The sequence below is a fragment of the Rutidosis leptorrhynchoides genome, chromosome 1, assembly GCF_046630445.1.
Source record: "Rutidosis leptorrhynchoides isolate AG116_Rl617_1_P2 chromosome 1, CSIRO_AGI_Rlap_v1, whole genome shotgun sequence".
In the NCBI taxonomy this organism is placed as follows: Eukaryota; Viridiplantae; Streptophyta; class Magnoliopsida; order Asterales; family Asteraceae; genus Rutidosis; species Rutidosis leptorrhynchoides.
The window spans coordinates 265618558-265632071 of NC_092333.1; the positions used below are offsets into that span (position 1 = coordinate 265618558).

General features: G+C 31.8%; 1 protein-coding gene across 1 annotated transcript; it reads left to right on the top strand.

The window, feature by feature from the left end:
• Window positions 1-4359: 4359 nt before the first annotated feature.
• On the top strand, window positions 4360-12672 carry LOC139869286 (phosphate transporter PHO1-like). The gene is made up of 15 exons (XM_071857601.1): window positions 4360-4842; window positions 5644-5754; window positions 5878-6136; window positions 7555-7876; window positions 8028-8076; window positions 8208-8279; window positions 9313-9442; window positions 9583-9703; window positions 10300-10549; window positions 10635-10739; window positions 10838-10882; window positions 11159-11311; window positions 11495-11773; window positions 11868-12004; window positions 12115-12672. The coding sequence occupies exons 1-15, from the start codon at window positions 4585-4587 to the stop codon at window positions 12203-12205; spliced, it is 2382 nt and encodes a 793-aa protein (XP_071713702.1). The 5' UTR covers window positions 4360-4584; the 3' UTR covers window positions 12206-12672.
• The last annotated feature ends 842 nt before the right edge of the window (window positions 12673-13514 follow it).

A 13514-nucleotide genomic window follows, 5' to 3' on the forward strand; every position in this document is an offset into this window, starting at 1 on the left:
TTTATCCCAAGCATGCAGTCGAGACTTATGAGCTTTCGTGTGGGTTTGAATAGTGTCAATACGGCGATCGCAATTTGAATAAACATTCAAACACTACACATGTTAGTTTTTCGATAGCTTCACTGCTCAAGGGTTATTCTTTTAACCAACTTTAGCCAAGTATTTAGATATCAGAATATGTAGCATTTATTATTATCTAAGTATTAGCCAAAAAACATGTCATAATTATATGAGGATTAAACAAACAAATAGTATGAAAGTTTTCTCGAAAGACAACATGTTTTTTGCTAAAGATTCCTAATTATCTAATTAGGCATTCAAATAAGTTGATCATATTCTTAAATAAGTTAAACATGTGGTGTGTTCTTATCTGAGTTTAAATCATGTCCTTAGTCAAGTACATTTACTGGTGTTGTTTGATTTCCTTAAATCAAACAACGACATGATTTAAGATTGTTAGAAGTTATCAAACCAATATATATTGAATATAGATGCGTATGGTTTGATCTTGAGAAAAGTATTGAATTAAGCATGTGTACTTCTAACAATCGTGCTAGTTATATTAGCTAAACATATTGATATTTCAGCATGTAACGGTTAAGCACATAGTAATGTTAGTTTCTAAGCAAATATCAACTAAGTTCAATTAGCAACTAATCATGGAAATTTCTAATCATGTTAATGTCTAAGCACATATAAACGAATCACATAGCAGGTAAGATCATATGTCAATTTCTCATGAATATTTCTTTGTAAATATGATCTTAATCGTAATCACACAATTGTATGCGTGCACAAAGATGTACAACTCATGATTAGGAAGGAGCTTCTCCTAATTGAGACTTGATGACCATTCTTAAGATGTCTAGATATATTTTAAGATTATGAAAGTCATAAAACACTTATGTGTTTTTATTATGATTAGTTTTAAGTCTTGTGGCAAATTAATGAAGGTAATCATGTTCAAATATGGAATTGATTGAATATTGTTAATTATCTTTTGGATACTCAAGTAATGTGAATTTGATGAGGTTTCAACCATTAATATTATCAGACTATTTTAGATAAATTGATTTGTAAAGTGTAGTTTGAATAGGCACGATTACGTTCAATGTATGGCTTAGTCGTGATGTTGACTGTGCATTCCTTCGTATGTATGCCGTTTGTTAAAATGACACACTTAGATTAGATTTACATGATGTGTATTTTGGTCATTTGTAAGAGAAAAGGTAGGTTTATGAATTTGTGGTATTAGAGCTACTAGAATTGTCAATCACCTACAAGCATTTTCATCATCAAAACATAGATTAATGTTTGAGTATTAATGTTGGATCTTAAATCAACAGTATCCATCCCAGTTATATTGCATATATATAAGTAAATATACTTTCCACGATAGCCTAAACAAGAAAAAAATTTATCAGTTATAAAGATTGTATTTAACTATCTTTTCTATTGTTAAAATTAACAAAAACTTTATATAACCAAAACGTTTTCAAAACAAAAATGCCCATCAAGATGAGAGATATAAAGCAAGCAATGAGCCTCGAACCTAGAAAACACATCGAACTAACTAAATGCTAACTGTAACCGGGCGTCGCCTAGCAAAACCAAACTACAACCAAATAAGCAACAAGCAACCCAAAAACTTCAAGAATAAACATGAAAACATAAGACTAATAAAAGTACCCCAAACCAAAAATCAAAACCTCAAACACCGCTGAACGTTTTCACCGCATGAGAACCTTTCTTGTCTTTCGTAGTCGGTCTTCAAAATTTAACCTGCATTTGATGATAACTTACCAGTTTCCCTATACGAGATAGAAAAGAGATAACATTTAATGATTCGGGCACAATGAAACTCGAAGATCTAACATCATACGTCTAACCATTTGAGCTACCAAGAGAATTTGAAATCCGAGCTTCTTTAAGAGGTTTTGGACCGCCTCATCGAAGTCAAAGTTGTAGATAATTTCCTTCTATCAAAACGAATTGCCAATAACCACCTTATTCTTAAACTCTTACAAAACCTTAGCACCTTATTCGTCGATACCATAATAACCATCAATCGTTGACGAGAGCACGAATGGGTAACAAACACACCTACCATTTTGCCCATCTTCTGTCAAAGCAACATCCATCCGAACTTGAAACAACTTAATCCACATTTACGAACCGATTTTAAAACTACCAAATTTAATCTCACAATCCGAAACATTGCCAACAACATCTGCCACATTCTCGGGGATAGCTCCATGCTCAACAAGAGATTCATTAATCTTCTCTGGCTGTGATGAGTTAAACAAGGAGGTCGGGCGAGCTACACTAGGATTTTTAAGTGATTCACAATCACCAATATTATCGACCCAAAGGTTTATATCAACGACTTTTTAGAGCCCTAAGCTACACTATCCAATCCCCATTGATTGAATCCAGGACCATCATGATAATCTAGTTTGAAAGACACTATTTTCGGAGAGAACCCATCATTAATCATCGAGATCTGGGAAACCTAAATTTAGGAGATAGAGAACTTCGAATCTTCCAAATCGACATCCACCAAATCGTGGATATGTTTAACGTTTAAAGACTTGATGAAGGTGAATAATGAACTATGTTTCCGAGACAACTCGAGAACTTGGCAATTGAAACAACATCGCCAAAAAGATCAAGGACCACCTTTGCACTTTATGCAAAAGCATGGCATGCTAGAATTCTTCGACTCCATCCAAGCGAACTGGAATACTATCCAGCCATCAATGAGAAAGGAGATACCATAACGAAATTTTTGGAGCTTGAGGACAGAACCTTGTTGAATTTTTCTATGTTGGTGCATATAAAAATTGAAGCAAATGGCCCGAAATTTGCAAATGTGGTTACTCAAAACGATCAGCTCTGCCAAGAAGTTCTTTACTTTAGGATCATTCAACAGAAAGATCCACCAGGACCACTAAGAGCCAGTTGGTTAGTCACAAGTCGGTTACGAGCAATCTTAGAACAGAGCTTAGTTTTTGGAGAAGTGAGAGATATGCCGGAAAAAGATGAAGAAGCTCTAGGATAGGCCTACCCATTAAGATGGAGTGGCCAAAGACGATGATACCATTTAACGACGTGACACCGGAAGAGGCAACAAAGGCATCATCATATTAAATAAAGGCATACCTCATTCGATGCTAAAACTTGATTTTCGGAGATAACTTCCAACTTTTCGAAAGTACTTTTTATCATATGTCGAGTAACAATTATTTTCAAGCCTACCAATGACTAATGAGTAGTCGTGTCTAGCAAAAATGTGGCCTGAATGATTTGTTGGAGGGACCCACCTTCATCCACCTGAACAGGACCCTCGAGGGATTTAAGCAGATCCGGTAAGTTTAATGGGTTGGAACTGAGGGGAAAACATGAAAGTGATGGTTGGCCGGAGCTATAAAAGTTTTAGGACGTGTTTTGAAGTTTGAAAGTGTATGTGTGTGTGTGTGTGTGTGTGGTGGGGGGAATAAAATTCGAATTCCGCAGGAGGCATTTTAGAGGAAAAAGAGTCGTTGGGAGCTTATTTTAGATGAATTTTTAGTTAAATTAGTTATTGAAATTGAAAGGTAGATAATCATCTTTTTGTTTGTTTAATGATTTGATATTATTCTCGTTTTTAATAAATGAGAAAGTATTGGTTTAATTAACAAAAGTTTTCAATTTTGTATTTGTATGCACATTGATTTATCTTCCCAATTAAAAAGTTTAAGGCACTTAATATTAGCCTAAACAATTTTTAATGTAGTGTACCAAATAAGTAAAAGAAAGATGATATAATGAAAAGCTGAAAATACTAGTGAACTTATACCAATTGATAACTTATTTATTTATTACTATACTATTTACTATTTATAATAAATAATAATATATGAAAAGTTTGCTTATCATGCATGTATCATGTTTTGAATATGATAAAACTTTTACTAATAAAGAATTCGAAAATAAGAAAGTTCATTCTTGAATACTGCTCTAAGTTATACTTTCATCCCATGTATATACTACTCATATATTTTGCTCCTTCATGTTCATGTTAATAATAATAAAAAAGTAATAAATTAGTCAATTTAGAGAAACATATATACAGAAATTGGGTACGTACATCTTGCATAAGATGATAATTAATTTAGTTAATTAATAAATTAAAGCTACCTGAAAGCAAAACAGAAACAAAGAAAGGTAAGAAAGGGTAAGGGTAGGGGAAGAGGATAGGCTAATAAGGGGTCCCTTTGGAATTAAAGACAAACTAATCTTTTAGTTAAACATCCATCATCTTTGTTTTTTTTTCTTTTTCATCTATCTATTTTCTTCTAAATTTACCCTTACTTGCCTTAGGCAGTAGATAGAAGCTTTTTAAGCATTTACTTGTTAAACCATCTTTCTTCCACCTCTCTCTATATATCTTTGATAACCCCTAATTCAACAACTTCATCTATATATATCTTTCTCTTTCTCACTCTCTCCTTATCCTACTGATCGAATCTATCGATCATAGGTGGTTCTCTTAATTTTTGCACTATCTAGTATACTACTATTAGTAAGTATCACCATTAAGAAATGGTGAAGTTCTCAAAGGAGCTTGAAGCACAACTTATTCCCGAATGGAAAGATGCATTTGTGAATTACTGGCAGCTAAAGAAACATGTTAAGAAAGTTAAACTCTCTCGAAAATCGTCACTAACAACTAATTCAAGTAATAATAGTCATGATTATGGACTCTCCATTTTCGACCCTATTCGCTCCTTCATACATCGTCTCTCATGTAATGTCACCACCACCAATGACCACCCACCTGCAGCAGATCAGATTCATCAGGTAATTATTTTTGTTTATTAACTATTATTTCAACTACTGATTGATTTTATATGTGAGTATAAAGTAAATATATGTATATGTATAGTAGGAACGTGATAAATATAAATTTTAAAGTGTGAAAAGAAATTAACTCGGTGCATGTCCTCATCATGTTTTATCGTGTCATCATTCAATTCATGATCATTTGCCTTTTCTTTTTTTTTTTTTCCATGAAACCAGATGTTTTTTGCATTGCTTCTGTTACGTTACGCATTGAACTACCGAGTAGTTACTTAATTACTCAATTAATATCCATTAATGATATATTCCGTTCAAGCTATATATCACATTAACAATAATTACTACAGTAATTTCTTTATATCTCAATAATTTAATCTCATCTAAAATAGTGATAAAAGTATAAGAGTTTCTGTTTAAAAAATGTTTCGGGTTGGATTTCATTTCATTATATAAGTAAAGAGACCAATAATATAACATAACAGTAAATATAATAGCTGAAGTTGAAAGCTTATTGTAATTAATAGACGGCGAGATGAGGTGAGCTGACGGCGTTTACAAATTAAAGGCATAAGTTGTGATAAAAAAATGTCTATTTTGGGGAACTAAAAGCCAGCATAAACGGTTGTAACTCACTGCTCTTTCACGATACCATCGTGACATAAAACATAACACCTGGCATGCAATCCATCACAAATACATACATTTACATGTCACATAAAATTATTATTATTTTATTAAGTATGTATAACATTGCAATTGCTATAATTGATACATATATTCCACGTGTCATGCATGTTGTAGGTAAAAAGTACAATATCGGAACAAGGAGAAGTAGGGGAAGAAGAAGATAACGATGAATATGATGACGAAACTGAACTTGTTGATCATAATTCGTATTCCGAGGAAGAAGAGGCAATTATTCATTCTATTCAGTTCAATTCATAATTAATTGACATTTATTAATTATTATATGTATAATTGTTAACTTGCTAAAACAAAATATATAACACTTTATTAATAAATATGTATATGCAGGTGAAGTTGTTCTTTGAGAAATTGGATGAGGAACTTGATAAGGTGAATGAGTTTTATAGAAATAAAGAACGTGAGTTCCTTGAGAGAGGTGATATGTTGAATAAACAGCTTCAAATCTTGTTAGACCTTCAACAAATACTTGTTGAATCCCGAACACGACGATCAACCAACAACAACGGCAGCAGCAGGAGGCTCAATTATTCCCCAGCATCATCTGAATTCCTACGTTCTTACTCATCTGGCCCTACCTCTGACTCAGGTTTTTTCTTATTATATTAGTATCACTTATCGTGAAACTTAAGCCATATTTGCTACCTACTGTATACTCCCTCAGTCTATTAATAATTACTATTTTTCAAATAATTATTTTCTATCTGTTTTGCTTAATTGTAATATTAAAGCATTTTAAAATTTTAAGCAGCTATTTGTAACAAAAAGATAATTGGGGAAGGTTTGGGGTGTTAACAAGCAGTGGCGGATCCAGAATTTTTTCCCACCGGGGGCGAAATTTTTTTAAAACCATAGCAATTTTTTTGAGTAAAATATAGAGGTTTTGAGGCAAAAAATTGAAGTTTTTAGGCAAAATTTGAAGATTTGTGGGTAAAATTTGAAGGTTTTGGGTCAAAATTTGGAGGTTTTGGTGTACAAATTGTGTGGTTAAAGTATTTTATTTGTTACACTTGTTAATAACAAGTGTAACAAATAAAATACTTTAACCACACAATTTGTACACCAAAACCTCCACACCATGATATGGAGCAAAAGTATGAAAATGAAGAAACCATATAGGGGTGTTCAATATTCTAATCCAAACCATTCGATTTGAAAACTAGATAGAATAAATAATGAAAAAATTAAACTGAATTTGAATTCATTTCAGTTTAGGTTTCATTTACATATATCGGTCAATTTTACTCTTTTAAATTTGGTTAACACTAATTCAGAATTGAATTCGAAACCGAATTTAGTAAAAAATACATGAAATATTAATACACATAAAACACAAATCGATTTAAAATCAAATTCGAATTTAAAATTGATTTTTTAAGATTATTTTGGTCAAATATGATATTTTTATTTTCGGTTATAAACGAAACCAAACTAAATTCAAATTTTTTTTTTCCCAGTTTGGATTTTAATCATAAAAATTTCAAAACACATATAACCGATAGAACACCGTTAAAACAACATAATATATCTTATCTTAAGATCTTTAATACTATAGATATGTATCAAATCTCAAATCATGGTAATTAAAAAGTGGTTATCTATTTATGTAGTTTAGAGTACTCCATATTCTTAGGAGTTACTGACGGGTTTGAACGCGATGTCGAAATCCATCTACCCCGATCATTTTCTGTGATGAACTACTCACACTTTTACCGCCTCTCAGGAGGAAACTCCCACGATGAATCCATACGGACATCGCGTGTGGTAAAACCTCCTCGGGTGACGCTTGAACGCAAGACGCCCGATACCTTCCAGACCCATGAAATGAGCGAGTAACCTCAAGAAGAAATATTTTTGCAGCTAATGTGGGTCGAACTTCTGACCTCCACCAATACACCAACACGTTAGAGTACTCCATATTACATATACACTAATTAATTAGGCAAAATTGATAAAGAATTTAAGTCGTACGTACGTAATTAATCTGTATTCTGTAATCATGCTTAGAAACCGCATCGGAGTTTGGTGGGGAGACGACCGATGAGGTGATATCGGCTCTAGAAAAGAACGGTATTAACATTGTTGGTGCAGCAACTCGCGGAAAGACTAAAAAAGGAAAACCGAAAACGTCCATGAGGATTGATATACCAGCAACCACCCCAACACGAACCATAACAGCCGTTACATCTATGCTGTGGGAAGATATTGTAAACAATCCTAAGAAACAAGGTGATTACATCAACCGCAAGAAGCTTCAATGTGCTGAAAAAATGATCAGAGGAGCCTTCGTCGAACTTTATCGAGGCCTTGGTCTACTCAAAACTTATAGGTACATATACATGCATACAATATAATATAACTGTGTGCATTCGTATTCGTATTCGTATTCGTATAATATATCTTGATGTCTGTATTAAACGCATCTTGTTCAAATTCGATTTGTTTTTACTGATATATCAAGTGAGTATTTTGGCATGCAGTTCCCTGAATATGGTAGCATTTATTAAAATACTGAAGAAATTTGACAAGGTATATATATATATATATAGTTACTTAATTCATTAAAACAAGAAAGAATTTTGAGATGAATTTTGGATACACCTTTGTCTAAAGTACGTATTTATTCTCAATTAGTTGATTACATTTTCCCCCCCCGACAGGTATCCAACAGACAATCGTCGGTAAATTACCTGAAAGCTGTCAAGAGATCCGATTTCATTAGTTCCGATAAGGTAAATTAAACCATACCTTTTCTTTAAAGAATTTTGTTGTTAACATGCATTATTTTATTGTACAATATCCTAACCGTCAATTAAAAAATAACTGATAAATTTCGTAATTGAATTGCACCGTAAGTAAATTGTTGTTAATGTGACCAGAACGTCAACGTCGATCATTTACTAATTCCGTTAATTGAATATGCCTTATTATATGGTTAATATTAATATTAATAATTATTAATATTAATTAATTACTTATTATAGTAAATACTAATAAAACAACTTGTTAATTTTTTATGTATTTATTCGTGTCGATGAATTTATTCAAGGTTTCATTTATAAGCACTATTGACTACAAATTATAGTTATATAAGTAAGTAAAGGGTTACAGTTAAATAAATAATCGTTTTGTCAAGTATAAAGTTTTATTCTTCCTTTTCTTTAAATTATAACATTCCTTTTCTTTTACTAAATTAAATCTGCATATAACCCTCTAGTTGATAGTTTAATAATAGAAACTCAAATGGAAAGCTAAAATTGAATAATAATCCTCATAAGTAATTGAGCACTTAGTGGGTCTACATGTACTCCTTAATTAATTAAAAAAAAAAAAAGCTACAATCGACTAAAATTAGAGAAACATTGAAAAAACTCGTAACTTTCACTAAACTATCATCCCGGGGTATTCCTTAATCACTTGCTTTATTTAACATTTTGCTTTTCCAATTAAAGTACCACTAAAACATGCCTTGCTTCTTTTTCTTTTCATTCAATTATGGTCTCGACATATATGTAGAGACCAAGTTCATAATACTTGTAGGCACGTAAATATAGCAAATAGTTAATTAATATATTATGAAGAAAAATAAAATATTGGTCATTTGTGATAATTTGTTTATTACTAAAAAATAACGATAACTTTTTAACTAAAGCTATTTCATCGAAAAGAAAGATAATTTATTTATTATAGTTGTGACGTATTACACCACTATTAATTTTATATATTGATTGATTATAACTAATACTTATTTAACTTATTGAATAGGTGGTGAGATTAATGGACGAAGTGGAATCATCTTTCACAAAGCACTTTGCCAAAGATGATAGGAAAAAGGCTATGAAATTCTTGAGACCTCGGCAACAAAAAGACTCCCACACAATCACCTTTTTTGTTGGTATATATTTTAATATTTAATAATATTAATATATCAACTAATACATGGTGCCTTTATTTTAATCACAAACTAACTTTACTATTAAAATAAATATGCATGGAATTAACAAGTACTGATATTGTTGATTTACGTTGCAACAGGATTATTTACAGGTAGTTTTGTAACATTGTTTGCTGTATATGCAATATTGGCACATATTAGTGGCATCATCTCTTCTAGTTCACAAACCGATTATGTTGAAACCGTCTATCCTGTTTTCAGGTATATTAATTAAACTCTTTAATATCTACCTATTTCAAGACATATTTGGGTTAAGTGAATTAAAATATAACAAATAGAGACTAACATTTATTGTGTGTATCAAATTTACTTTGAATTATTGACATTTTTATTTTATTAGGTTCAATTGACAATTTGTTTACACGTCATGATAGTCAAATTACATTACATACAATAAAAGTCGAATTAATACACACAATATAAGTTTTAAGAGTTTTTTCTTTTGAATTAGTGAGATAACCCCTATAAACAAGTGCATTGACTCTCCCATAAAAGGTAAACATCAGGTATCAAGCCCTCTGAACGCGATAATTGGTACCGGGTGAATTGCTCACAAGGCGCACCCTTTAATTACACTCCATTTTATAATAAATGTCTTTGACAAGATTCAAATTCTGGTGGTCTACTTCATCGGGCAACTCAGTGGCATCTCAGTCAAGCATGGGTAGTTAACTTTTAAGTAATACAAGATTTTTTAATGATAATTTGGTATATTAGGGGTACACTTGACCTGTCCTATTACATATTTTAGGAGTAATATACAATGAAAGATGATGAATTTTAATACATGGATGCAGCATGTTTGCATTGTTGAGCTTGCACTTGTTCATGTATGGGTGCAACCTCTTCTGTTGGAAGGCTACACGGATTAACTACAACTTCATATTTGAATTCCAAAGCGCAACGGCACTTAAGTATAGAGACGCATTTCTGATATGCACCTGCATGATGACTAGTGTGGTTTCAGCAATGGTACTACATCTCATCTTGGTTTCTAATGGGTTTTCTCCATCTCAAGTTGATACCATTCCTGGCATCCTCCTATTGGTAACTATAACTTCATATCTCTTAACATTAATTACTTATATATCATGCATCACATATATACATTTAACAATATTTCTTTTTTCAGATTTTTATTGGGCTACTTGTATGTCCATTCAACATCTTATATCGCCCAACTCGTTATTGCTTCCTTAGAGTCATACGTAACATAATCTGCTCACCACTGTACAAGGTACCTACTCCATGAACTGGTCGACCGATCATTCAATTCATCCGTATATAGTATACTAACAAGATTTGATTAATAATTTACTTTTGTTTCCCATACAGGTTCTCATGGTAGATTTCTTCATGGCTGACCAACTCACTAGCCAGGTACTTACTTCTTCAATATAACGATTGAAAATAGGATTTTTTTTTTTTTTTTTTTTTTTTTTTTTTGATGTCCCTTAAGGCTGTCATCAAGGTGCTTGTATATCTTGCACAATTGAATAATCGTCATCAAATGTAAGTATTAATTGCTATGTACAATACACTTATACATGTTAACGATAGTCCTAAGGAATGTCGTTAGTAAAATCTTGCAAAATATATCAATTATAAGATCGGACGTTTATGCTAATGTAGATTGATACAATTTTATTCTTGTAGATCCCACTGTTGAGGCATATGGAATCTACAGCATGTTACTTCCTTGCAGGGAGTTTCAAAACACATGAATACCAGACTTGCAAATCGGGAAAGTTATATCGTGAACTTGTTTATGTAATCTCCTTTGCACCATACTATTGGCGCGCTATGCAGGTACGTAAATACGCTGAAAATTAAATTATTACTCTTGCATATTAGCATTATATATATATATATATATATATATATATATATATATATATATATATATATATATATATATATATATATATATATATATATATATATATATATATATATATATATGATATTGATTGATGATTTGAATATAAATAGTGTGCAAGGAGATGGTTTGATGAGGGTGATGTGAACCACTTGGCTAACTTGGGGAAGTATGTTTCAGCCATGGTTGCAGCCGGAGCGAGGTTAACATATGCAAGACAGGAAACACAGTTTTGGTTGATAATTGTATTGGTGACATCATTGATTGCCACCATATACCAGCTATACTGGGACTTTGTTATGGACTGGGGACTTCTTGATCCCGATTCTAAAAACCTATGGCTTAGAGATGAACTTGTCCTTAAGAAAAAAGGCTTCTACTACATGGCGATTGTACGTGCACTTAATCTGAATTTGATTTGGCATACTACATTCTGGCTAGTTGTATGTACTAACTTTAAAATGTTGTTATATGATATATGTGCAGGCATTAAATTTTGTTCTAAGGGTAGCTTGGTTGGAGACTGTGTTACAATTCAAAGTTGGATTGATTGAATCACGGTTGCTTGAGTTTTCCCTTGCTTCTCTAGAGGTGATTCGACGTGGCCATTGGAATTACTACAGGTGAAACTAATATCATTTGCCTTAATTGGTTTGTTTTCAGAGTATATACGTACATACGTAGTAATTTCTACTCCTATAATAATTTTTATAAATTAATTAATACGATGTAGGCTGGAAAATGAACACTTGAACAATGTTGGCAAGTATAGAGCAGTGAAAACGGTTCCATTACCATTTCGCGAGTCAGATTCTGATGGATGAAATTGATGATGATACTTTACTCCTAACAAGTGTACCTAAAAAATGCTAATTAATGAATGCCATGGATAGATGGTTGGGACCATGCATGTGAATCAGACTCATCTCAGATATATCAAAATCCAAGTTTTAGGGGAGGCCAGATGGTCAGCCTCAAGGCTGTAGATAATATATATTTGATGAAACACTTGAAAATAATCATGCCAAATTATTTAATTTCAGAACTTGTTTTCTTCCTAATTTATCTGACGTTTAAGTCTAGCTCCTTTGTGAATGAATAAAACTTTTCAGTTTCAGAACTAACACATAACTTACCTGTAACTTGCCAAATATGTATAGAATGTTTTAAAAGACATAATTTCATTAGAGAGAGCAAATTAACAAAGCTGATACGGGCTGTTAACAGAGAGCCTAAAATGCCTGGATATAGACTATCAATATTCAACACCGTAAAAGACTGCATACAGCATACAAACAACAACAACAACAACAACAAAACTTACTTATAACCCTATAATAATTAACCCGAAAATACAAAGGAGGGTTTCACTTAGAGGTAATTAACCATTTATATGTAATAATCTAGTGGTATCTACTGCTTTGAGTTATTTGTTGAATCTGTATACATTTTTGTGATTCAATTGTTGGAATAAAATTCACCGTATTATTTAATTATGTTGACGGAGGAATATTCAAATGAGACCAATTTTTAAATTGAGATTCAAGGGACCAATCAGATTGCGACACGTGGCGCGATAATCACATGTGATTGGAAAAAGAAATTCAAATTTTTTTTTTTTGAAAAAAAAAATTTCAAAAAATTTTTTTTTTCGAAATTTTTTTTTCAATTTTTTTTACAATCACATGTGATACATGCAGTAAATCACATGTGATTGGACATGCCAATCACATGTGATTGTAAAACTCAATCACATGTGATTATTGCATGTCAAATCCAATCACATGTAATTGAAAAATAAAATTCAGTAAAATGACGAATAATAACGAATTTCACTAAATTTGTGCTAAAACCTTCAAACACCAAGTTTTGGATCAAAACTTGATCAAATCACCGAATTAAAGTCTAAAATTTTGAAGATATGATCACAAAACGCTAACAAACTTGATCAAATCACCGAATTAAAGTATGTTTCCGGTTGAATTTTTTTTTTAAAATTGTAATTTTTTTTAATCACATTTGATTGGATTTGATATGCAGAATCACATGTGATTGAGTTTCACAATCACATGTGATTGGGTTTTACAATCACATGTGATTGGCATGGTAAATTTAAAAAAAAAATTTAAAAAA

What these genes read in the sequence shown, in the direction of transcription:
- LOC139869286 (XM_071857601.1), top strand. Translation starts at nt 4,585, where the DNA reads ATGGTGAAGTTCTCAAAGGAGCTTGAAGCACAACTTATTCCCGAATGG. An exon ending in TTCCTGGCATCCTCCTATTG is followed by an intron (nt 10,550 to 10,634) that starts GTAACTATAACT and finishes TTCTTTTTTCAG; the next exon opens with ATTTTTATTGGGCTACTTGT. An exon ending in CTGACCAACTCACTAGCCAG is followed by an intron (nt 10,883 to 11,158) that starts GTACTTACTTCT and finishes TTATTCTTGTAG; the next exon opens with ATCCCACTGTTGAGGCATAT.